The sequence below is a fragment of the Numida meleagris genome, chromosome 11 (assembly GCF_002078875.1).
Source record: "Numida meleagris isolate 19003 breed g44 Domestic line chromosome 11, NumMel1.0, whole genome shotgun sequence".
NCBI classification, from domain to species: Eukaryota; Metazoa; Chordata; class Aves; order Galliformes; family Numididae; genus Numida; species Numida meleagris.
This window is the reverse complement of record NC_034419.1, coordinates 6,484,059-6,510,782: the sequence shown is the minus strand read 5'-3', so window position 1 is coordinate 6,510,782 and position 26,724 is coordinate 6,484,059. Positions and strand designations below refer to the sequence as shown.

Below are 26,724 nucleotides of genomic sequence, written 5' to 3'. Positions count from 1 at the left end.
GCTCGGAGAAGCCATGCCGGCAGCCACTGCGCCGGGGCCGGACGAGCCGCGCACCGCTGCGCCCGGGCGGGACGGCGGCGGCCCCCGCGGATACACAGGTACGGGCGCGGAGGGGTGGGGATGCGGGACCCCCAGGGCACGGCGCTCCCCTCTGCCGGGGCTGCGGGCGGAGAACGGGGGATCCCCGCGGGTGCCGGGCCGGGCGCTCGGCTGTCTAGGGGCGGGCGTCCCCGCAGCAGCCCCCGGTCCAGGAGCGCCCCGGCGGTCACCCCAGCCGCCATCTGGGGACGCGGCCCGCGCTGGGGGCTGCGGTGCCCCAGGCGGGGAGCATCGGGTGAATTGCGGGGGGTGGGAGTTGAGAGTTCGCTCGCCCGGGTGCGGCGCGGGGCTGCGGGGGTCGGGCGGCGTGAAAGCGAGCGGTGCTCAGAGGGCAGGGTCCGGCACGTAGCGAGCGCTGCGCCGGGAGCCCGCGGAGAGAAGGAGCTTCCAACGGAGAGGCACGTTGACTGGGGAGAAAATGGAGATATGGGTGCTTTAATGGAATAGGGTGCTGCACCGAGGAGTAAAATGGGAAATGAATCACAGGTTTTTTGCTTCCTCTTCACACACCAACCCCCCCCGACACCCCTCTGGTTTCGTTACTCAACTCGATCCTGTGGAGCCCAACAGCCTCTGAGAATCTCTTTGACTGGGGGCGATTAACTTGATGGTAATGGGAGCTGATAGAGGGTCCGGCCCTAACACTGTGACCTCTGCACGGCGCGGGGTCCGAGGACATGCGGGGGGACGCGGCAGCGCGGCCGGGCGGCTGCGGGTATACCCCATCCCCCCCCCCAAAACCCTCCCTCCCTCCCTCCGCGCTGCAGCGCGCAATGCTCCGCGGCTCCCGGTGTCCCTCAGCTCTCGGGGAACGCGGGGCCGTCCTGCGCTGCCTTCCCCTCGCGCCCGTCTGGCTGTGGTCGCATCTGCCTGCGTGCTCCCCGCGGGCGCTGTCGATGAGCCGGGTTTTATTACATCGATAGAAAGAAGCAAACATCTTTGGGCTGACAGCGCAGCGGCGCTTTGAGTCGCATCCGCTCAAATGTGCTTAACTGTGCATTTAATTTGAATTTAATAGAGCGGTTCACTTTGAAAATATGGAGCAGGTTCTGGGAAACGTACTGGAGAATTAACAACTCGAACGCGAGCATAGGCTCTGCTGCTCTAATTTTTGCTATTGTTACTAATTATTGAGCTTTTCATCTGCTGTGAAATGGTGTGCCATTGGCTGCTTGTGTTGGTTGTGCCATGCTGTGCCTACAGTAAGGGGGTCTGGGCAGGGCACATCCCGCGTTGTGCTCAGCCCTCTGATCCCCTGTAATCGTGTCCTGCGCTGATCTGTGGCAGGGCTCCCAGAGATGTGGGATCTGTGACAAACAAACGGCAGCCGGCCTGGAATCCCCCGTCTCAGTTAATGCCTCGGGTGTTTGCAAACCTGACCGCGGGGTCAAACCGCTTTGTTGCGTTGCTCACCTAGAAAACACGAGCGTTTTGCAGCCTGTGCTTCTGAAGCCAGAAGAAGAGAATATAGCTGTTTATATATGTGTTGCAGTACCACTCAGGAGACACTTCTTCTTTTAGTAAAGAAAGGGATCGTTTGGGCTTCATATGGAGAGGTTGAAAGGGAGAAACCTACTCAAGGCAGGGCTGCCTGGGGGTGGCTGTGCAGCCCTCTCCTGGCTGTGTCCAGCCAGAACAACCAGCACTGCCCTCTCCAGGCCTGCCACACCAGTGGCGTGGGCCAGAGACCCCAGTGAGGTGCTGAATTAGAGTCAAAAGGGCTGCAAGGACCAGGGCACAGGTGTGCTTGCATGCAGGTCTGCAGCTGTGGGGGCCAGTGGCCATGCTGATGGTTGGGGGGTCAGCTGCGGGTGCTCCCTCTGTGCCCTGCTGCTCTGGAGGTCTGCGCACCTCCCACCTTGGTTGAATGCCTGTTGGTTACTGCACACGTCCTCGGCTTGCTGCCTGTGCTGCTGGTAGAGTTGAGTGATTTAGATGGTTAAATTATAACTACTTGTATAGTTTTAAATTAAACTCTTGTTCAGGATGCTTAATTTAAAAGGTAACATGTTATTTATGCAGCGATATTTGCAGGAGAAGTGACCTCTAGGGAGAGCTGATGACAACCGCTGTGTATTTCATGTGTCATGTTCTTATCAGTGATCATTTTTCATTGCTGCTTTGATTGAGTAATATTTCCAGCCCAGAACGGCGGCACAGACAGATGCCCTCCTGCACGCCTTCTGCAGCGGGTGAGCAGAAATGCTTTAAGCCTTCCATTTGAATTAGCCTGTGAATGGGAGAGAAGTTAGGAGAAGTTCATCACATCCTGACGCCTGGCTGCTGAGGGCTCCAACAGCCTCCTGCAGCACAGCTGTGCGGTGCCGCTGTGCCCAGCTCCTCCCGCTCCTGCTGCCTCCCTCCTTCTCACCTTGAGTGCACGCAGGGTGCAGGCCCAGCAGGACGCTTGCAGGCTCTGCCCGGAGAAGCCTCAGAACTGCTCACGTAAGAGCTGACTGAGGCTTCCTGCCTGTCAGGAAGGCAGGGACGGCCCCGTGGCCGCAGAGCCGCAGTGAGCCCTGCGCTGGTTGTGTCACTGGGGCGGTGTTGGGCTTTGGGTGGGAGAGGAAAGAGAGGAAGGAGTAATGATGGTGTGTAGGTACTTGTAGTCTCCGTGCTGCTGAAGTTGAGACTGACCCTCTTTTTCTAGAGCGGCGCTTTGGTTTTTGCTGTGATTCTTCCCACGTCCGTCAGTGCGGTCCTGTAGCTATTCTAAGGCCGCTCTGCCCCAAACTGGGACAGCACGTGCTTCTGTAAACACAGATGTACCTCTGCAGACCCATCAGCACAGCCACAGAGAAAGCCAATGTAGGAAAGAAACGTAAAACACACTGGAAATATTTCTATGCAGGACTGTGGTCTGGTGGGTCTCTTGCTGCTGAACTGTTGGCAGTTGTGGTTCGGTTTTGTCCCTCTGCCTTCCCACAGCAGGAAGGAGGGTGCCTGCGGTGCACCACTGGGTTCCTGGGAGAAGTCACCTGGCAGGCAGTACTGAGGGAAAGGCACCGTCTCTGGGGTGGGACCGACCCAGACTGCAGTTTGCTGGAGGAGATATCCCTGTGTACGTGCTCTGGGTGGTTGTGGAGCTGGTGGGGTGCACTGGGCTGGGCGTGCCATTGGTGTCCCTTGAGGTATCGGTTCTTTCCTTACAAGCAGCTTTTTTCTGCACTGAGTTTATCTCTGCCAGTACAGAAACCAAAGACAGATCACCGAGAGCTTCTGGTTGCTCTTCCAGGAAAGCAAAAGCAAAGCTGTGCTTCAGAGCCACGAGTGCCGCGCATGGGCAGTGAGCTGGGTCCCAGCTCCTTCCTCTGGTCCCTAGCTCAGTTTCTAGACTGGGGGAGAAAGTTTCATCCTGAATTTCCATCCTGCAGGGCAGAAGGTGAGGAGACCTGGAGTGTATGGGCTTGTAATCTCCACTTCTTTTTTCTTCCATGAGATCCAAGTGAAACCTTTTAATAAATAAGGTACCAGAAGTGGCAGTTGCAGAATTCCAGCCACTTGGCTTTAGCTCCTGTACTGTAAGATGCAGATCTCAGTGGCTGTGCATTTGCACCAGGTGTTGTTATTGCTTTGAGAAAATGATTTTTGTACTTGTCTTGAAAACTCTAGAACGGTGCAAAATAGAGAAGAAGAGTTATGAGGTCGTCTAGCACAGTCCTCCACAGCACAAGATTGTTCCCTGTGGTATTCTCCAGTACTTTGTCCAGGCTACTCCTAAATTACCTAGATATAGAGATGAATTATGTCTAGACTTACAACTTTCAGCTAGGGAATGAAATGAGCTGAATGTCTCGGACCCAGAACGTTGATATTTCAAAAATCTGAAGTCAGCTTCACACCATAAAGCCCAAATCACCCAAACGCAGCCTGGGCTAGCTGTGGCCAGGGGCTGAGGCAGGCCTGCTGCTCCCACTGGAGCTGAGCTGAAGGCCCATGTGCTTCCATCTGAAGTCAGCACGACGTACTCAGCCTACTGGTCACTGCTAATGGAGCTGGCACCACAGACTTTTGCCTTCAGTCGTTGGACAGGGACAAGGCAGCATGTGGGACAGTTGCTGGTTTGTGCTTGGGCATCTTACTGACGTGCTCTTTCAAATGCTTTTCAAACACCGATAAGCAGCTGTGCTGCTGTGCAGAGCAGTTTAGACTGGTGCTGTGGGTCTGAAGAGCGATGGGGAGAGGATTTTGTGTTTGCAGGGAGCCTGCCTGTCCTGTGTTTTGTTTTGTCTTGAGGTGATGGTGAGAAATGCAGAAGTTGCAGGATGAGCAAGCGCTCGCCAAAATAAATCAATTGGTGCCTGGTTTCATAGCAGTTCACTGGTGGAAGAGCCATGTGCAGGTGCAGGGCCGGCCCAGCGCCCGCTGCTCACCGTGCTGGGGAAGAGGACAGGTTAACTGCTTGCCTTTCCTTTAGTGCAGGCATAAGCAATTAACAGGAGCCACAGAAATGATCCAAGGGGTGGAGCCCCTTTGCTATTGAGGACAGGCTGAGAGCAGGGGCTGTTCGGCCTGGAGGAGACCTGAGAGCGACCTGTCAGTATCTAAAGGGGCTGTAAGGAAGAAGGGAACAGACTCTTTATTGGGGTCTGTGTGACAGGACAAGGGGAAATGGTTTCGAACTAAAAGAGGGGAGATTTAGATTGGACACGAGGAAGAAGTTCTTTACACTAGGGGTGGTGAGGCACGGGCACGGGTTGCCCAGAGAGGTGGTGGTGATGCCCTGTCCTTAGAGACACCCAAGGAAAGGCTGCACGGGCTCTGAGCACCTGATGAAGCTGTGGGTGTCCCTGCTCAGTGCAGGGGAGTTGGACCAGGTGACCATTAAGCGTCCCTTCCAACTCAAATGATTCTGTGATTCTAAGGCAGTGCAGTCTTGTGCGAGCAAGGAGGAGCTGCAGTGCACGGCCATCACTGTTAAAGCAGACAGAGCTGAGTTTTTCCCTCTTTGTAAATATGAATATGGGCTGTCCCTGCCTACGGTGCTGCTGGGACATACAGGCCTTCCCAGAGCTGCCAGCTGGCTCAGACCATGGCATCGTGGATGTGTGCTGTGCCACGGGGCTGCCCTTTGGTCCACCCACCTCAGCCACTTGTCACTGTGCATGTAACCCACCTGCAATCATTTACTGCTTTAATCGACAGTGTAAACACAATGGGCTGGTTCCTTGTCCTTACACTGCCGTCCCCATCCATCTTCATGTCATCTTCCACTGGCTCCTAGGGCTGTGCCGTGCTGTGATGGATTGTTGCTGTGAATTGATGCCCCAGGCACAGCCTGGCCAGGAGAGCCCGACCCAGCAGCAAGGAGAGAGCGGAGACCAGAAGGGCTGAAACCATGCAGGAGGTTCTTAAATGTGACTGTTACTTTCTCAGTTCATGAATGATTTCTATCAGCACAGTAAATTGCGTGCTATTGCTAACTCTCTCAGACCAGTGTCTAAAAAAATCAATTATTCACAGAAATTCTTGCTGACAGTTGTGAGTGCCAGGTCACAGTTCTCTGGTGTAGCAGCTTCAAACAGCAAACTGAGAAAGGAACAGCAAGGGGGAGAAATGCAGGCTGCAAATGCACTCAGATGGGTTCCCATAGCGGGGGGCTGGAAGCCATGGGGATGGGCAGAAGGTTTCCATGTTCTTTTCAAAGAAGTGCTTTGTGCATATTCAGTTCTTATGCCCAGTTGTTTTGGGCCAAAACCGAACACTTCTGCACAAGCTTTCATTTTGGGGTGAGTTTTGCAGTCAGTTCAGGCCCTGGCTCCAGCACCATCAAGCAGAGGTTGTCACCATGGGGCGATTCACTCACGGGAGTGAGCAGCTTCTTCATCCGCTCCTATCAGTGACGCTGCCAGCTGCTGCAGGCAGATAGCCCACGACTGCTGAGGTGCACGGGGCCCAGCGTGTGACTGCACTTGGTAGTGAGCGGGGAGCATCCTGGGGCTGTGCTACAGCACTGCCATATGGATCCAGGGGGACCTGGTGGCACTGCATGGTGAGAGCAGCAGCCCTTGCCCTGCCCGAATGCATGGCAGGATTCAGATTTGTTACCACCTGGCTTGCAGGTTCAATTCATCTCCTCTAAAGAGAATAAGCCAAATGGATCTACAGGGTTTAGCACCTCCTTGGAGGTGCTAAGCCAGTGTGTAGGTGAAAAGCCACAAGATGAAGCATTTTCTGACAGCAAGGCTTTGTCTTGGAGCCACTAGTAGGACCAGCACTAGTGATGTATTTGTATTAGAACTGGCTGGACAGCATGGTTTTGGCATTTTAAAGGGAACAAAAGCAAAAGGGACGATTCCACCAGGGCATCTGCTTTTAGTCAAAAGGTTCGGGTTGTCAGATTTCTACAAGAAAGTGCCTGGAGATGTCTCCAGACCTCAGAAATGCCCTTCAGCAACACGGCCAATCAATCAGTATATATATATCTATATGTATGTAAAAGTGCTCAGCTCTGACATTGTGGCATCATCAGTTTTTGTCTGTAAAACCTTTTACAGGAATGGTTTGAGCACTGCTCTGCTTTTCTGCCCAAGGAGGGCACGCCATTTGTTGTGTCCACCCATTCTTTTTTGGCCTGTAATTACTTGCTGGTAAAGAGTATGTAGCTGCTTGTATATATTGGTGGGACTACTAGCACTCATAGGCTCTTGGTTATCTCTGCAAGAAGAGTGGGTGCTGAGATAAGGAGAGGTTTTGGAAAGTCAGGCTCCTGCATGAGCATGGTGAATGGCTTGCCGAAGAGGGGGGGCTCCTAAAGCTTGTCTGCTTTCCCACCAATACCTGACTCGTGTTAGTGAGGTCCTACCAAGCTGGCTGCTGAAATGGGGATTTCCCATGCTCTGTGGTGTATTTGTTTATTTAGTTTGTTTAGCTCCATCTGTCCCAGCACATCTTGTACATTCGGGGTCTAAGCAAGTGCAGGCGAAAAGCTCATTTCAAATTATTCCTTGTGATTTTATCTTCCTTTGGGTCTTTATTTTAGAAACTAGGGCACAAGCTGTGTGTTCTGCAAGTGGCACAATGTATTTATCACCTGCTTTGGGATGACAAAGGGAGGAGCCCATCAGCAACAGTAGACCCATTCACTAAGCAGTCACAAAAGCAGCTGTTGGGTCATTTTTGCCTGGGAACAGTTCACATTAAGGCACAGTTCTGGTGTGTGCCATAGTGGATGCTTGGTTCATTATTTTTTTTTTTAAATTTTCATTCTTTTTAATGTGGAAATAATGGTGAAGAGAGAGAGATGAATGCTTCACATTCACCTTATGGACCCTTCCTGTTCTTGAAAGTTGCAGTACTAACTTTTCAGAAGTGCCATGGCCCTCTTTCTCAGTTCTGTTGGAAAACAGACAAATAAAGCACAGAAAACCCATCTGTTCTTGCTTCTTGCTTTATTCATCAAATACCTTGTTTTTCATTGAGTTCTTCTTTCTCAGTTAATCTTTCCCATAAGAAACATATTCAGTATTGTCCTTGTTGCTAGATCCCAGAGTAAAATCTACAGATGAGAATAACCTGACTTTGATGTAAATTGGTGAAAAAATCAATCACAGAGATGGCAGTACAGAGACTGGAACAAATCCTCGCTTAAGAGTAACATGAAAGTAGCAAATAAGAACCACTTTACACCAATTTTGAACATTATTTATGTTTGAAATGGGAGTAGATCGAGCATGCTGTCAGCACACCCTGATCTAGCATCTCGGTGATGTGTAGCTTGGATTTTGCATGGATTAAAGCTGCTCGCAGCCCTGCAGACAGGGAGCATTTCAGAGCTGGGAAGTGCTTAATGCTGACTCCTAAATCTCACTGCAGCTTGTTTGATGCGCCGAGGAAAAAAGAGCCAGATGAAAACTGCTGGGAGGGAGGGAAGGGAAATCTGCCCATCGGTTCCTTCTCTTGTCCCTGCTCTGGTGTGGGATGGTGCACTGCTGGTCTGAATGGCTCCTGGCTCTTCGTAGCCCTGAATGGGCCACCAGAAGGGAAGCTCCCTTGGCACCACCGTGCTGCATGGCTCTGCCATCATTGCTGGGTGTGTTGCAAGCGGTGTGTTGAAAAGTCAGTTGTACCAATGGAACAGGTGGCAGGAAAGAATGAGGGAAAGCCGTTAAAAGGAGCAAGCCTGAGTTTTGTGCTTGCATGTAATGGCAGCTAGGCTCTTCCTATATATGCAATCCAATTAGAGTCCATTGGCTGCAAAATGATTAACTTAATCTGTAATTACAGTTTGCTAACTAGCTCCTTAGTGGCTGTAACACAGCAACAGGGAATGCTGCCTGGTGGTCCTCACACCTGGTGGAGGTGCGTGGGCTGTGGGTGTGTTCCTTCCCTCTCTTCCTTCCTTCTCCCATGGCAAGCTCTTCCAAGAGCTCCTCTGTGAGCTTGCTGTGGATGTTCGACATTACGCCTGTGACTTCAGGAACAGTAATTTCTAATGCGTGCTTTTCTAAGAAAATAGACTTGCAGAAGTAATATCATCAGCCTGCTTATTTTCTTCAGGGCTTATAGAACCTAATGTTCTGTCTATTTCTGGCATCTGGCTATTACAGCATGTTTTAGTTGCATTAAGTAGTCAACAATAAGCAAAGCAAAAGCTTGAATTATGCGTGTATGGGAATAATGAGGCGAAGTCACGGCTGGCTCTATTTCTGCACAGACAGCAAGTGGTTATCTTAACAAAACGCTTTCAGATAGCTACTGCTGTATTTTAGATCATTTTGGCATGTACTTATGTAATGTATTTGATTTCCATTTGCTGTGTTTTGCTGTGTGGAGGGAGAAGGAGCACAGGAAATGTGTAACGGGCAAGTGTTCTTCAGTTACTCTTTCATTTCTGTTTCCTTATCAGCAAAACATAAATCTGCAGCATACAGACAATGAAACCATATGGTAACTCTTCATGACAAATCAATTTTACAATACAGACAACCCTATCTGTGCATGGAAGGAGACTTTTTGGATTATTTTGTCTTAATTCTTACATTACTCTTTACATTTCAGTGCCTGGAAATTATGTATTTGGATTTTTCTGAACTCAGTGGTTTGCGTGGATTAAGAATTTTCAGAGTATGCCCAACTTTAGTGTTTTTACTTTGGGGTCAGTTATTTGTCATGTGAAATAACACGTTTATTTGCTATAGCCAATGCCCTCCTGTGCTGCCAGGCAGCAGCAATACTTTTTGAACGTCGAATATCCTCTTAGTGTGAAGTGAAGAAATGCATGGTATGAACGATCTCTTGCTTTACATGAGTGTGCAGGTGTGCCCATAGGGTGCTTAAGGTATTTGGCTCCTTGTGCCCAAACTGGCCCATTGGTGGCCACTGGTCTGTGATGACCACAGGTGAAGCAGTGCTTTGGGTGGTGCGTGGCGTGGGTGAGGTGCTTTGTGAGTCCGGTTCAATGAGTCGAATGAACCAGCAGTTGTCTTCACAGCTTCTTTTGGAGCTCAAAGTCAGGAAGTGATTTTCAGCCTTTGCTTTGGGGGATGAGTGAGTTTTCTTCTTTGTGCTTAGAAGAAGTAGACGATATCTGAAAATGTAACCAGAGCACAAGTCTGGGAGTGGTGAACAACTTAGGAGTCATGGGAACTAGGTTCTGGAGACGCATATCAAATCTAGGAGGGAAGCCATGAAGCTAATGAAAGCTAAACAGCACGTCATGGATGGAGATGTTTATTGTGAACGACACACACGGCTGATGGACTTATGGTAATGCCTCACGTGGTCCTCCCAGCTGTAGGTGCTGCCTGCCAGGCATCACACTGTGGAGTTTGAGGTGCAGCTGTTGCAAAAGAGACATGAGCAATATTTACAGCTCTTATTTAATATTACATTTCTGAGTAGTGAAAGTTACTGCAGCCCAAGGCATGATATTTTCTAGATATTTAGAAAATAAATACAAATCAAGATGGAAACCTGGCCAGCACGAGTATCTGTGCAGTGCTGGTGTTTTACTTCAGCAGGCAGTGCAGCCTCCAAGACAGACCTCAGCTGAAAACAAAAATTCCTCCTTGTAGTAGATGTAGTCAAACAAGCATGCCTGAAGAGTATTCAAAGGACAGAGCTATGCAGAACATCTCCACGTACAAATACAGTGGTGGAAGCTCACTGAAACAGTAATTTTCAAGAAGTGGAAGGATAGAAGTAACCTGGCAGAAGAGTGGGTGCAGTGAGAAACTGCAAGGACTTTGTGGATCGTTAATAGAAAGGGATGCTAGATCTCACATGAGAGAGTCGCAAATGAATTATTAGAAGACTGCTGCCAATGAAAATTAGGGCAAATCTGATCCAGAGATTTTAAATCTGAACTTGGATAAAATTCATAAACTCATACTGGCAAAAATCCCATCCATGCGTTTCAATAAAAGCTCTTACCAAAAAAAAAAAAAAAAAAAAGCCTTTAATGTTTTCATGCTGGCCAGAGGAAATGGTGTTGAAAAGCTCTAAGAAGAGGAAGAAATAGCATTTCTTGCATGGCCAAATGCAGATATGTAGAGTACAGCTGATGAACTTTTCGCTAGGGATCTGTGTAAACCCAAGTATAGAAGCTTTCAAAATTTTATCACTTATTGGATGTTGTCAAGAGGAGTCGTAGAATTACTGCCTCAGTTACATCCGTGCAGGAATGTCATCTGGGGATGACATAATGCTATTACAGCCCTGGCCAAAGCAAGGAAATAACCACAGCTTAATGGGACGCTGGCAAAGGAGAGGCTGTTGCAGATCTCTGTAATGCTCAAGCGAAGGAAGCATTTTTAAATAATGATGACGAAAGGTCACTGACATTCTGAGGTTTTAATCACTCTATATATGTGATTATGGGCAAGGACAATGCAGGAAAATGTAAAGAGCACTGGCACCAGCCACGTGTTACTCAGAATGGCCAACAGTGGATTAAATGTGAAAAAGTCTTGGAAGAAAACATCAAGAGCTAAACTATCTGTTCTCTGGCTGTGTAATTATTCCAGGTAAACTGGAAAGTCTGCTGAAAGAGTCTAATGATGGCTGCTTAGGAGGCTAAGCAAAAGTAACTTGAATCAAACTTGGCTTCCTGTCAAGAAGATACTTCCTGCATCTCTTGCAGCTAGAAGTGATCTGGTACCTAAAAGCTGCCTTGAAACTGTAAAATGCAATGATGCAGGTACTTTGCAGCTTATAATGATGGCTTTTCACAGCATCTTGGGTATATAAGGTGAAGAGAGGAGCTGGTAACACTCCGAAGTGTGGAAGAAGATGGTCCAGCTCACACATCAGTGTGTTCCAGGCATCAGATGTTGGAAGGAAGGGAGATAAGGGAAATGACACTCTAGAAAGGATTAGCTCTTGTGAAGGCAAGTTGCTGCCATTGTGAGGACCTGAAAGAGGTGGCAAAACGAACAGAAACAACCTACATGGAATTAAGAAAGGCTTGTTTTTAAAATGCAGTCCTCAGCACGTATTTACTTGGATTAGACCAGTAATTGTCACTGTGGTTTTATTCGGTGTTTTGCTGAGTTTCCTCTGGTTTCGGTTTTCCAGGGAGTTGGGTATTTTAAGAGCATGGATTGAAGATGAGTCAGTAGTAAGTCCCTCTCCTGTGGTTTGATCAGAGCAGCTTAGAGTTAATTAATGACTGGAGGGTTTTTTGTTATGAAAAAATGAAATAGACCTGATATCAACATTGTAGCTCTGTCCAAGTGTTCTTGAGGAGACTATTAAAACTCTCATTTTCTTTCTACTTGTACGTGTGGAAGGCATATTTTCCCTCCTTTATTTTTTTCTGTGCCATCATGGTGTTTGTTACTCTGGCCTTGCAAGAGCAATCCCATTGCCTCTGAGGCTGCCCGTGGCGCTGCTGAAGTCATCTGGAAATCAGCTGAAAGAAAGGAAGTTTGGTTTCTGATGCAGAAGCAGTGCTGCTATTTAGTAAGTGTTAAATGTAAAAAAAAAAAAAAAGAGGGGTATATAAAGCAATTCCCAGGTTCTGTCAGTGCACAGGTACGGGAACAGAAAAATGCAATTGTTATTGTCCTTCAAGTATAGTTGGATATTATGTGTTGTCTTAATGACTGACCATTAACGTTTATGTTAAAAATGAATGAAACAAGGAATATTGTGGCAACAAAACTTGATGTATGAAGCTAGTGGCTGGCAATAGGTTGCCGAGAGGAGAATAACTCAAGAGTCAAAGAACAGCAGCATGTACTGCAAAAAATAGAAAGAGAAAAGCCAAAGGAAAAAAATGTATAACACACGAGCGATACAACAGTGTTTGTAACTTGCAAATGGAGATGAGGATGTGATGTATCTCTTTGTCACCTTTTCTCCTTGTCCTCTCCCTGTGCAAAGGCCTTGGGAGCTGTCAGCTCATCTCAGCCAGGGTTAACAGAGGTGTGATAGTCTCTGAAGATAAGGAGATTCTCTATAGGGTCATGATAAGATGCTACCAAAGAGATTGGGGTGCTGAAGGATGTGGTCAGCCCATTAGGTCTTGGAAAGTTTGCATGAGAGAAGATGTGTCATGAATGTTCCCTGCATGGAAAATCCCATCCTGAGTACTTAATTAAACACAGAGCCCAACAAATATGGGAATGGATCCAATGAGACCATGCCACTCATAGATTAAATTTTGTTTTGTTTGAGTTTGTCTGTTTTTATTTGTTTGTTTTTCATGTTCATTGTATAAAAGTAGCTGCGTAGCAACATAAGTGAACCCCATAGTGTGGGGCTGAGAGCAGAGGAGCTTCTGGCTGGTGTGACAGGGTCTGGCCATGGACTGGCACCTGGCAGAGCAGGCCACGTTGCCCGTGCAGAGCTCTGTTCCTTGCTTTGACCATTAACTTGGGCTGATTTTAAAATGTGATTATAATCAACCAAGCCAAGTGAACCTTCACCTTTCTGCTCTCGTGTTACATTGCCTCGTGTCTTTGTTCTGCAGGGCAGTGCAGCCACGTGCCCACTCCCCAGCTGGGCACCCTGCAGATCATTCACGGCAATGGCACAGCCGTCGGGACGGTCATCACCTTCCAGTGCGCGGCCGAGCACCAGCTGGAGGGGCCAGGTGTCATCACCTGCGTGTGGAAGGGGAACAGTACCCAGTGGACGGCGGAGGTGCCCTCCTGCAAGCGTAAGGCTCTTCCAGAACCGTTTCCAGTCCCTCTGGGCTGCAGCATAGTTATTTAGCTTTGTGTATCTCCTACAACCTAAGGATTGATTCTAGACATCTGTGCAAGGAAAAAGACAAATTCAATTTCCTTCAACGTTGCCCCCGCTGGCTGTAATTGCACTCCATATGTGTTCTGACATTGTTAATTATCGTGACACAGAAAAGACGCCGTCAGATTTCTGCCCCATCTTACATCACCGACTCCGGTAGTGTTTCACCCGGAACAAACGTGGCTCTGCAGCTACAGGGTGTTCTGTTCTTTGCAACTTGAAGGGATGTGACCGACTAATCTGCAGACGTATTTGCAGACCTCTGATCTGCTGGCATTCTTTTCTGGAGATATTTTGCTGTAAAAGAAACACAGCAATATTTTTTAACAATATCAGGCTGTTGCCTGTGGGCAGCTGCATGGGAAAGTTTCCATATTAAGAAATAGCATTTGAATGGCAACATCATTAACTACCTTTCATGCTGTGTTTCTTCTTATTTATTTTAAGATGGTTAGTAATTTGACTGGAAGTAGACCCAAGCAAAACTATTCTGCATGGTACCTCTGAGCTTTGTAGTATTTGAATTGGGGAACTCAGTCTGTATCTCAGATTTGTATCATTTTAAGTAGTAGTTGGATAGCTCTTTAGACTCTTATCAGTCCTTCTGAAATTCAGGTGTTCATATCTCTGGTCTAAGGAACTCCAGTAAAGAAAATAAATGACAGAAACCCTCCCCGTTGTGTAGAGCTGAGCTCAACCATTCCTTGTGCTGGTATTTGCATTGGAAGAACTAGATGAGTTCTGAAGCGAGATATGTTTAGTGCTCAAAACAAACTGGCAGAGGTCTGCATTAGCTTTGCCTTGCCACATTCCCACTCCTCCTTTTGTCTGGATAAATTCATTTCCAATGTCAAATCACTGTGAACACAGAGCCTTACAGATACCCTCCTTTCCATCCCCAAACAGAGGAAGACCATTTGGTCACTTCCTGCCATATGGGATATTATAACATCGAGCCATCCTCGGTATAAGAGGCTTCTTTATACCCACAGACCCTTCAGTATTTGTGTTTGCAGCTCCACTCCCTGTCAACCATTGATTAAAACAGTCTGGTAGCTCATCTGCATTTGACAGACTGACAAAGTTGTGCTTTTTAGTTACTGCAGTGCTATAGGCATTGTTTTTAATTGCAGTGCTAAAATATGTGTGAACAATTACTTAGTAGCTTATAAACAGGGTAATTTTTAAATAGCCCGGTTTAAGATCTGAACAGCTTTAGGTTGAAGCCAAGATACTTCAGTATCTGAACGCATGCTTAATTCTGAGCTATTATGAACAGAAGTGTGAAGCAGGTAGGTTTCAGCATAGTTTAATGAAAATATGAGAGATAAACATGTTGGCCTCAGTAATGTTCTCCTGTGTTTGCCTTGCTGCAGCCATATCAAAGTATGAGACTTTTGGATTTAAGGTCGCAGTGATTGCCTCCATCGTGAGCTGTGCCATCATTCTGCTGATGTCCATGGCTTTTTTAACCTGTTGTCTCATCAAGTGTGTGAAGAAAAGTGAAAGGAGAAGGACTGAAAGGTACGTCAAGAAAAGGCTCTTAGAACTGGCACAAGATGTGTACGCCATGTGGACTCCATTTCTGTGACTGCAGAGAGCTGCAGAGCTCCTTTCCAGGACTTGATGCCTAGAACACCACAATGATTTTAACTACTTACAGTCCTTCATTTGTAGAGTAGATCTTAGGCATAGAAAGACTTGAAATCAAGAGTATTTATGTGCCTTTTTAATTTTTTTTAATATTGAATGACTAAAGTGGACCTGGACAGATCTAGATCTACCCAGAATTATGCAGGAGCTGAACATACAAGTCTTACTCTCTGCCCCGGTCTTTCTCTGCTTGAATTATTTAAGTTTGGCTGTATCTTTGCTTCTCTTCTTCTCTCTCTTCCTTTTTATTCTTTTGCTCTCATTGAAATCCTCTGGGAAATACAATCTACTCATGTCAAAACCATCAAAGCCTTCACCATCTGCAAAGTGTGCTTAAAGCTGTCACAAAGATGCGACAAACGAGAGCTGGAAAGACTTAGGATTTTGTCATCTGGCTTGAAGCACGAGACAGTGGGCAGAATTGTAAGCAGACAGGGAAGAAGTAAAATTTACTCATCCAGTCAGTTATAAAAACTTAATGTGAAGGATGACTGAGTGACCAAATGTGTCTGAATGCTAAATCCAAGCAGCTGTTGTTCATGAGAGCATCTACTCAAATATACCTGCTGCAAAAAGTGTTCTGTGTGCACCTGTGCTTCATTTCCCTCTCCCTTTTCCTGCTTGCTGCTCCCAAAATGGTGTAGCTCCGTGGGCTGGCTGCTCCCAGCTGAAGCCAATAAGTGGCACTTCTTGTTGATTTTTAGCCACTTCTTGCTTCAGAGAAGTGTTTGAAGTGAGGTGAGGGAGAATGGAGAGGACCCAAGTGAAGGTCTCTGTGCTCCAAGCTGTATTTTATCCAGAGCTGCGTGGGAGCCAGGCTTTCTCTTTGGGGGGAAATTCTGTAATTTCAAAATCTGACTGTAGCCAAAATACAGATTTTTTTTTAATTTCCCTTGAAAGGATTTTGCATGGCAAAGAAGCCTTTGGTGTCATTCAGAATATTAGGTTTTCACTCACAGCATGAAATAAATTTTGAAATGAAAAGGATGACTGGTGTTTTCAGGATCGCTGCTTTTCTTTTTGATAAGCCTATTCATATCAAAGTCCTTGTTCTTCATTTATTTTAAATGAAGTTTTGTCAGAATTAGCCATCTGCATGACTTTGATGTCTTGTTATTTTTCTCCTACAAGCAAAAAAGACTTTTACACTGGGCGTTTCGACCCAGTTCTGCCCCCAGGACATGACATGGTTCCCTTTGCTTCCCTTTCCGGTGTGCCGCTGCCCTCTGTCCTGTGGTGGTAGCCTCGCTGCAGCCAGGGGTCTGAGGGCTTGAGCAAGTGCACATAGAGGGAGTCTCTTCTGTTAGATCAGTTGATGGAGTAGGAAAACGAGGACCAACCTCTGGATGCACAAAGTGTTTCTTGATCCGAAGGGGAGATGCAGGTTTGGTAATACAAAGTGATTACGCTTAGGAGGAGGCTGGTTAAATAAATGTCTTTTAGGCCATCTCTGAAAGAAAAGGCAGTCTGTGTCTGTGGAGCAGGGAGAGTGTCCTCATCTCCCCTTCAGCTTTGAAATCTGCCTGTCTGCTTTTTCTGGCTCTCTTAGTAGATCTGCTAAAAAAGGTCACCTCTGCCTACAAGCTTGTCTTTAAGGTATCCTATGATCCAGCAGGACGTGCCATCCTGTGCTTTATCGCTGTGTTTAGGGAGATGGCAGACAGAGGCATCCAAACACCCTCCCGTAGCATAGCCTGTTCCCAGACCTCACCCCATGGCATGAGCACAGCATCCATTTTCTGTGGTAAAAGCAGGACTGCACCCCAAGAGGATGGAAAAGTCATGGAAATCAGCATTGCCAACCCTCACAATATAATCTCATCCCAGCAGCCAGTGTGATTGTTAGTGACTATGTGAATGTCAAGACCTCTTTTAAAAACAAGAAAAGCAATTGCAATTTTTTTTGACCCTAGAGCTGTTGAGAACAGCATGAGAAGTACCTCGGGCACATCCAGAAATTCTGAAAGCAACCTAACACATCCTGCTTTTTTTTTTTTTGTGGTGGTGGTGAGTTTTTTTTTTTTTTTGCAGAATGCGAGATAATACTTAGAACCTCAGAATTTTACAGATTAATATTTATGCTACATAAGACGCTCCCCCTTAAGTGCAGCAGACATTTAAGTCTCTAGAAATTTGGCTCGCAGTAGAAGTTCAGCATGTGTTTAAATGCTGTCCTAGCAGACGTGGATTTAGATTTAAACTCCAGTGAGTAAGGGCTGTGGTCAGATAAAAGCTCAGGTATGCGACTGTTCATCACAGTGCTATATTTTACTCCTTGCTTTATTCACAGAGATATGCAGCTGTGGTACCAGCTCAGAACCGAAGAGCTGGAGAACATGCATGCTGCATACTTTGGTTACAAGGGAAGAAATAACAACAACAACAACAAGAAACTCAGGAATAAATCTGTATTTGACGACATGACTAACATGGCGTACGACAACCAAGGCTTCTACAGGTAAGGTTATTAAAATGCAGTGGTTTTAAATGAAGTTGCTGAATAAATTTTAGTATTTATCAAAGATGTGCTTAGCAGACTGTCCCAAGGGGAATGTGCCAGGGTATGGTGGCAGCACCAAGCTGGAGCAGGCAGGGCTCACCTGCTGGGACAGAATACGTGGGTTTCCTTGAGCTTGCCTGTTCTGTGGGAGTTGTGTTGCCCAAAGGTGGCAGAGCAGAAAAGCTGAGCACTTAGTTACTTTCATCAGTGCTTGGTGAAGCCTGGTCTGCAGAGGAGGTTGCGCCAGGTTAAGTGGAGAAAGGTTTTTAATTGGCTTTGTTAAATGGATGCTAAACAGCAGCAGGTAAGTGGCTACACTGTGTGGTTGCGTGGTATTGAGGTGCCAGCTTGCCTAAGAGCCTTAGGAGAGGAGCTAACCAGGGTCAGCTCAGGGTGTTCCCGTCCCTCTGTGCCTGGAGAGCTCTCCAGAGAAACATTGCAGTCAGTGTGTGCAGGGCAGCACAGTGGGATCCTCAGCTGCAGGACGCCACTGCCCCATAAATGCCACCAGGGTGGGAACCCCAACCCTGTGGCAACCCAGAGAAATGTCCAGGCTGAAACGAGGTGTGCCCTGTGGTGTGGATGCATGTGTGATAGGCAGAGGTGTTTCTGTTGGTTCAAAATCATCTCTGAATGCGACCAGACGTGTTGTCACCAACAAAAGAAATTTGTACCATCCGTACAAATACTGCATGTCATTGTGTCTTTGGTAGCCTTTGAGTGCTCCTTTGTCATCATGGATGGTAATATATAGTACAATCCTTGTTTGCTTTTAATTCACTGCTCCCTTGCACAGCGTTTCTGTACAGCAGTATGTGTGATTTGTAGTGGTTACCTGCAGAAAACAGCTTTATGCAGATTGCAAACCTGCTTCCATGTCACAGTGCAGCTGGAAATTTTATTCCAACAGAGCACTTACATGGAAGTCTGGCTGTTTAATCAATTCTTAGCTTTAGGTGTTTTCAGAAAGATGTATAAAGCTAATTAAATGAAGTTTATAACCTAAACAGTTTCCAGAAGTCTCACGATGCAATTTTTAACTTTGGACAACTTCAGTCTTTTACAGTGTAAATGTTCTGAAAAAGCGTAATCTGCTTTTGAAATAACACGGATAAATAAACACAGGGCTATCTACAGGGCTTAGAGCTCTGCTGGAGCCTAGGCTTCTTCTGCTGCTTATCTGCACCACTCCACAGGGCAGAAGCTGCTGTATTATGTTTACCAAATTCTGTACATCTTTTCTTAACTGAAACGAGCAGGGAATACACAATTCTTCCGGATAAGCAGCTTCTCTGGGGCCAGAAGTCAACAGTTTGATTATTTCCTTAGAAGACTGGAGGGTGAGCAGTTCTCCAGTGGGGAAGCGCAGAGGGGCAGGAGGATAATGCCTGCGAGCTCTGTTTTTACTGCGTAGAGCAATACAGATGCTGTGTTGGGTTCTGGGGCACATCCCCACCTCCTGATGCACGTGGCCCACTGTCAGCCATGGTCAGCTTTCTTTCCAGGATGCAGAGGTGATGTGATCCTGGCTAATGACTGGTGAGCAAAAATCAGCTGGAAGAGCAGGGGTAGCAGGCTGGGCACGCTGGAGGAAGGGTCTAGCTGTTTCTCTCACAAAGAACAGATGCTGTTTCTAATCCGACATAGAAGTAGTATCTAAGCTGTTACAGACCAAATAAAACAGTCTTGGGATTGCTCGAGGAACAAGCGTGACCTGTTATCAGTTCATGCCACACTCCCTTTCCTCACCCAAATAAGATCTACTTAATCAGGGTTAGTAAAAGATGTTTCCTTCTGTTTATTTCTGTTAAACGGATATATGCAGAGGGTGAGGCATGGAAATGATGCTAACGTGTCTCGTGCCAAGTCTCAGAGACAACAACTGGTCTGTCAGCTCTGCTCCCCTGACAAGACTGAGCAGTGCGTGCCACAACTAGGCAAGGGCTCAGCGTGCCGTGCTCTGGAGATGTCTTGGCTGATCTTTGGCCAGAGGAGGACATAAGTATTGCTGCCTTTCAGACTGAGCAGATCCAGATATTTTCTTTGTATGTTGTCTATGAAACGGTTTGATTTGCCACTTTAAGGATCAAAAGTGCTTTACGAACAAATAAAATGAAAAGCCAGTTGTTTCAGGCAGGGAAGGCACTGGTTGTATTTTATACAGTAACTGAGGAGCACAACAGTATCATCTGTTAAAGTGATGCCTTAGTTTGCTGATGAGATCATTTTGACTGTAATGAGGTGCCATAACAGATCCAAAATGCTGACATGGAAGTTATAAATAATGCAGGACCTGGCTGTTGGACAGCAGAGGCTCCAGTGTGTTGTTCTGGTCCCGTCTGCCCTAAAACAAGGTCCTCTTTCCCTTGTGTTTGAAGTGTGGAACAAATGTGATGAATATGTAGTTTCACTGGGAAACATTGAATTTTAATGACAACTGCTGTAACTATAATGAGCCCCATTCTGGCTTCTTGGGTGCATGAACAAATTGCTTTAAAATGGTGAGAAATATGTCTACGAATACCTGAGATCATTAACAGCAGTGTAGTCTCTGTTGATGCTGCCGCTTCATTTGGATGTAAGGAGCCATAAGGAGGTTAAAAATAGTGAATTTTAGCAGCAGCTCATATATGCAGGAGCTGTAAGTGTATTTGCTCTTTTGGAATAGTTCACTAACACTGAGTAGGAACAGCAAGTTACAAGGCACGGGGCGCTGGGAGGGATGTGCTCTCCCCAGAAGGTTGAAGCAGAGGCAGCGGGTTGCTGCATGACACAGGGCCTGAGGCCAATTACAGAAGGCTAATCCTCAGCTGCAGGAGATGAGAGCAGCCCACGGGCAGCCTGGCAGCCAGGGTGCGATGCCTGCAACATGGAAAGGGTGCATTGTTGCCTCCCTGATTCTGTGGGAGAATGAAACCAAGGCTATTAAAGTCGTCCATCCAAGGTGAAAGACCACCCTCAGAACAGCAGATAGCGTCACACTGCTTTGGATTAGATGGTCACCATGGGTCTCACAGGGAAGTTAGCACTTAAAGTGCCATTCTGGGTTTAAGAGGCTTTTGTGGTTTTTTTTTTTTTTTGACATGGATATGCTCCTGAGCAGTAAATTTGAGTCAATTGAAGTAAGCTTGAGTCAGTTGTTTTCTGATGAAAAAATAGTTTTCCTTCCCAGTGAGACCTCGCTGAATCTTTCTTTGGGATAATTTGCTTCGGCAAAACACTGCTCAAAATGAGCAGTGTTCATCCGTCCTTAGCAAATATGCATGTGGAACCTCATAGGCCGGGTCGGCTGCCACAGCCTGGTGGGGCAACAGCCATGCAGGCACTCCTCTGCGCGTTCCTGTTGGGAGGCAGCCGCTGGTGGAGATTGAGATGGGGAGGTGAATGTCAGCAAGAGCTGGAGTTAGAGACACCAGCGTTGAGAAGAGTGGGGTCACCTACTGCCATGGGAGCGTATAGCTGCTCCCTGAGGTGTGAGGTATGGCAAGTTTGCCCTGGGATCCCTGCCTGGAGCCAAGGAAGTTGGGCAGCCTGAGCCAGAAGCCACCTGTTCTCTATGAGGCGGTGGTTGTGATAAGTCACTAATGTGTGCACCAGCTCGCAAAGCCACCGTGAGGGCACACAGCAAACTGCTTTTGGCATACGAGGATTGTAAAAGCAGACAACAGCTGTGCCAATGGCACAGTTATGCACCAACGTGCAGAAAGACACTTGTCCCAGGAGAAATGCATAGAAGTAGTAGTGAGACAAAACAAAGCTTGTTTCAGTTCTCATCAGCTTCCAAATTACAATGAGAAATAGCCGCACTGAGGGAGGCTTCTGCTTGCTTCCGTTTTTCAGCATGCAGGCCTGTGTCCTGTGCAGGAACAGTCACTCCCTCGACTCATGGCTGTGCTGTTATTTTGCAAGGGAGAATGGATGGTCTGGTGTTTTCACACTAAGGGAGAGCTGAGTTCACCTGGAGACTGACTCCTTTTGGGATCAGTGCTCTTCAGCATCTTTATCAAAGACATAGACAGTGGGATTAAGTGTACCCTCAGCCAGTTTGGTGATGACACCAAACTAGTGCAGTTAACACAATAGAAGAGAAGGAAGCCATCCAGAGGGACCTGGACATACTCAAAAAGTGGGTACATGGTGATTTAATGAGGTTTAACAAGGCCAAGAGCAAGGCGTTACACTTGGGTTGAGGCAATCCCAGACAGACTAGGAGAAGAAATCCTCGAGAGAGTAGCCTGGCAGAGAAGGACTTGGGGGCCCTGATGGACAAAAAGTTGCATGTGAGCCAGCAATGTGCTCTTGCAGCCTGGAAGGCCAGCAGTATCCTGGGCTGCATCAACAGAGGGGTGGCAACAGGGAGAGGGAGGGGATTGTTCCCTTCTATTCTGCCTTTATGGGAGGCCATCTGGAGTACTGTGTCCAGACCTGGGGCCTCCAGTATGAGAAGGGTGTGGAGCTGTTGGGGTGAGTCCAGTGCAGGGCCATGACAAGGATCAAGAAGCTGGAGTGGCTCTCCTTTGAAGAAAGGCTGAGGGAGTTGGGCTTGTTGAGGTTGGAGAAGAGAAGGCTCTGGGGAGACCACATGGCGCCCTTCCAGTACTTGAGGGGAGCTTATAAGCAGGAGGGGGACCGACTTTTTATGTGGTCTGATAGAGATAGGACGAGGGGAAATGGCTTTAAACTAAAGGAGATTTGAGTTAGGTGTTAGGAAGAAATTTTTTATTCACAGGGTGGTGAGGCACTGGCACTGCTGCCCAGAGAGGTTGTGGATGCGCCATCCCTGGAGGTGCTCAGGGCCAGGCTGAATGAGGCCCTGGGCAGCCTGAGCTGGTGGGTGGCAACCCTGCCCATGGCTTTAAGGTGCCCCTCCAACCTAAGCCATTCTGTGATTCCATTCTGTGATTCCTTTTCCTCCTCTGTCAGCGGAGAGGACAACCAGATAGAAACCAACCCAGCTCAAAAATACATCTAAAGATCAGCAAAGAAACTTGGTGATTTTTTCCCCCTGTTGTGAAAGCGTTTGGAAGAAGCCGTGCATTCGACATTTGGACTGTTCTTGAGGTGAATTATTTTACACCGCTCTAGGCCAAGTTATAAAGCATTCTCTGTGAAGTAGCGCTCTGACTGCAGGAGTGAGTCAAATGGAAAAGCCCACGTCTCGGTAGGCTTCAAGTCTTCCTTCACATATCCACTGCAGCTGGAGCTTATTATCAAGGAGAAAAAATCTCTTCTGCAGAGAAAGAGGCTAGTGTAGTCTCCTACAGAAGATATTTTTAGCACCTGAATTTTTGTGCTGGAGCCCTTTTTGACTACAAGATGCATTACTAGCATGCCTGCCAAAGAGCGAGTAAGGGCAATCCAACAGAAAAGATGTCCAAGTGAAAAGATGTCATAAAAAAGAAAGCCAATGTGCTCTTAGGAGAGGCAGCTTGGTGTTTTGAGTCAGCTCAAGAAGCCATACGCAGAGTTGGCAAAATTAGCTCATAGCTTTGGCCTCCACAGTAAAACAAAGTGTATTTTCTTTTTCCCTTTGATGTAGTGAGGTTGAAGTTTTCCACTACCTTTCATAACGGGTTCCACAGGAGGTGCAAATCAGAAACTTGTGTTGCTCTGAGCAGTGGGAGCGTGTGCCCAGGCCCATGGAGGACATGGCTGTAGGCCAGAGGGGGAAAGACCCTTGGCCACGTTCCCACTCCTTCCTCTGCCCCACAGGGACGCTTTCCCAGCTGCTTTCCCCCTCTAAACATGTTAGTAGAGGAGATTACAAAGCTGACGGATCTGATGGCCTTTTGCTAGCAGCATGCTGCGGTGCAGGTTTACCACAGGGAGGGGCAGAGCTTGAAGAAATGCTTGTGCTGAGAGACTAAGTGCTGCAGGGCTGGATGGAAAACACAAGTAGAATAAGAAGAAGCCACCAGAGCAGCCTGAGTGGCCGTCAGAGCCCTCCCTAGCAGGAGCTACGGAGCCAGGGGATGCATCAGTGGAAGAATTAAGGGAGCAAAACTTCTACAGTAGAGACTTCCTGCAAGATGGTCCGGGTCCCCAAAGTGTCTACTGTACCTGGCATGCCATGAAGGGCTGTGGGAGCTCATGCTGGCTCTGCATTTTCATTAGATCTGTTTCCATGTTAAAAGTCAGACTGCCTGGGCCTGGCTGAAGATGCCTCTGGCCTACATGCCAAGCTGGATCTCTGACTGTGCCCAGGCTCTGCGTGCCATGACCTGGCACCAGGCTGACTGCGTCAGGGGACAGAGCTGAGCTCATTTGTCCCTCTGAGCTTCCATGTCTTCTCTCTGAGCCCCTGGCTGGTGTGAGGATCCCGCTGCCCAGGAGTGCAGTCTGCACAACATCCTTGTGTGCGGAGAGCACTAGTGCTGTAGGAAGCAGTGCAGGGCTGCTCTGTTGCTCGGTGCTGATTCCACTGCACAAAGCATCCAGTGAAGCAGCTGCAAACAGGACAGGTAGCATCTCATGCAGGGTGTGCAGTCCATCCCATTCCCTGTGTGAGGGCTGTCTGTGCGGCTCTTAGGATGGGAGGGAGCAGACTCAGGCACAGCAGAGGGGCTGGTTGCCTTTACGTGCCTTCTGCATAGATGATTGCCTCCTGCGTTGTCTCACCCTGAGCTTCTCCATTCGTTTCCCCTTTTCAGTTACTGTGGTGATTTGTGCTCCACCACCTGTCGGTGACTGCAGTCTCAGCACGTTCTGATGCACCTATTTCACAGAACTGCCAGGCGGGGGAAGTGGGCTGTGGTTTAGTCTTGGGGCCCTGTGACAATGGCAGGAGTTACAGGACATGTTTCCTGTTTATTTAATGTAAGAGAAATAAAAATGCAGTGAAAGAGAAAGCAGAACCAACCAACCAAAGAAAGCCTTGCTCCTTTGTGTCAGCGGTTTGCATCCATCCTTCTCAAATGTCAAGTACTGTGCATCTAGATGGGATATTCAGCACACAGCATTCCTGGATGCTCTCATGTTTCCAGCTGAGAGTGCAGGGAGGTCTTCTGACCTTCTGCCTGGGATGGTTTGGAGTAGCCCTGCTGGAAACCAGCATTAAGCACAATTGAAGGGGCTGAAAGGGGTCACATTTCCCCTGCTAACCTGGGCACCTCCTCGGGGTATGTTCTGCTGTGCTGATTAGTGCTCTCTCTCATTGAAAGCAGAGGTGGTTTCAGATGCCTTTACACTACCTGGCTCTAGTTCATGCCCCAAGTAGTTTTGCAATACAGTTTTCCAGTGAAGGGCAAGATTTAATGTCCTCTACAAGACAGATGTATCTGCAGTGTCTGTACCATAGCAGTTACTTGTAACAGCGCTTTTATTTTCTGCTCTTTCCCCGTGGCTCTGTGCATTCCTATATGAAGCACACTTCACTCAAGAGTTCTTCCCACGAGCACTCCTGCTGGCTTCCTGCAGCCGATGCATGCAGCATGCAGATTGCACATCCTGACCTGCTGGCTTCCTGCAGCCAATGCATGCAGCACACAAAGGCTGCACCTCCTGAAGAGCTGCTCACGTGCGCAGAATAGGGCCAGGCTGTCCTGGATCCAAGTGCACAGACTGCTACATTCCCCACTAACCAGGCAAGGGCTTTCCTTCTGCATTGCTCACAGCACTCAAGTGCTCCTGGTAATATTCTCTAGATAGCATTGCATTAAATTGAACCTGGGGACTTGTTTTATGGAAAACAAAGAGACGACATCTGCCCCAACTCCAGGTAAGTCCAACCCAACAAATCTTTTCAAGGACTGCATCAGCTTTTACAAACTCAATTATTTGCACCGTTGCCACTTACTGCTTTTGATGCTGGAAAAAGCGAGCCCGTGTGTTACAGCACAAGCAGTTTGCAAAGTGGCCGATACACAAATAAAACAGGTTGGAAGGTTCTGTATTCTCATTCGAGCAAAGAAAACTGAAGTAACTTTTCCCTTCATGCCTACAGATTCCAGGAGGAGTGGACTCGGGACGTGGCAGCTTCAGGGCGCTGCAAAGCCGGCGAGCAGGTGCCCAAGCTCAGCAGCAGCAGCAGCAGCACACCTGGGAGACACATGGTGCCAGGACACAGCACTGCTCTGCACACAGTGAATTCAGTCCACGTGGCTGAGGTCTATGGACACACGGATAGATACAACAAACCCAGGTGTCAGATACCTGGGTAGCTGCTGGCTGAAGTACACTTGCTCCTCTGGACCAAAATGAAATGGATCGAAATAACGTGCCTTAAAGACAATGCAGGAAGTTAACTGCTCATTTGAATCTGAAGGTTTTATATATTACAAGGTGGTTATTTAACAGAAATACTTCAAGGTCTGATATAAATAAAATAAGGAATGTCGAGGCTGGCCATCAGCGGCCATTCTCTACAGTGTGCTGTGTGTTGTGGCCGTGGCAGAGCATCATGTTCTTCTGTACCTCCAGAGAGGAATGGGAGCCGGTTTGTGTCTTCATCTCATAGAAACTCACTGGTGATAATTACAGACTCATTACACCTTCCTTAACCTGTGGGGTTTTTTTTTTGTAAACATTTCAGGAAGAAAAATCCCCCATATTCTTACACAGCAGTGTGATAGAACAGGAATAAAATGGTTTTTTTTATTATTATTTAAAGCCCCTCTCATTTTGCGTAAGGGAGGCTGTACTGTTGAATTCAGCTGCTCTGTGTTTAGAGACCATGGAAGAAGCAATGCAGCAGGGCACGGGCACAGCCCCCCCCAGAGCTGGTCCAGGAGCCCTGAGGAGCTGCTGCTGCGCACAGTCAGTTTGCACACAGCACTGACACTGCAGCCTGGAGTAAGGCAAGAAGCTTGCAGGCGTTTAGGTAAATCTGATTCCTTGATGGAAGGAAGAGTACTAAGGAGTTAGCAAAGCAGAATTTGAACCATCATTGCTGCAGCTGCAGGAAATTGTGAAGGACAAGGGAGGTTGGGGAAGGTGCAAAAGGGCTTTAATAAGGGGAGAGCTGAGAACCACAAGAAGTGCCAGGGGAAAGGTGCTTCTGATAGCCACCAAGAACACGGGGCAAAGAGAAGAATCAGTTGGCACAGAAGGCCATGGGAAACAGCAGCGTGGGTTGGTATGTTCACTGCCTCAGTGTGGAGCACCAGTCACTGTCATTTATTGAGGCGTCTAATGCAAGGGGCAGCACAGTTACAACACGATAAGGAAACAACACCCATACTGTCTTCCAGGAGATTTGTGGCTCGGTTCCCTCTGGGACTGTGCTCAGTTTATGACGGCTGCACCCCCTGGAGTTGATTTTATTGCTCACGTAAACATTA

The 26,724-nt window shown here is 47.6% G+C and overlaps 1 protein-coding gene across 2 annotated transcripts; it reads left to right on the top strand.

Moving 5' to 3' along the window:
* Positions 1 to 25,944, top strand: SUSD3 (sushi domain containing 3). Of its 2 annotated transcripts, XR_002442658.1 has the most exons (6): positions 1 to 98; positions 13,016 to 13,204; positions 14,670 to 14,817; positions 17,237 to 17,404; positions 24,811 to 25,163; positions 25,389 to 25,529. XR_002442658.1 is itself a non-coding variant. In XM_021409973.1 (5 exons), the coding sequence occupies exons 1-5, from the start codon at positions 14 to 16 to the stop codon at positions 25,603 to 25,605; spliced, it is 807 nt and encodes a 268-aa protein (XP_021265648.1). In that variant the 5' UTR covers positions 1 to 13; the 3' UTR covers positions 25,606 to 25,944. The 2 variants fall into 2 exon arrangements, 1 of the variants encoding a protein (XP_021265648.1); XM_021409973.1 differs by lacking the exon at positions 24,811 to 25,163 and having other exon boundaries at positions 25,389 to 25,944.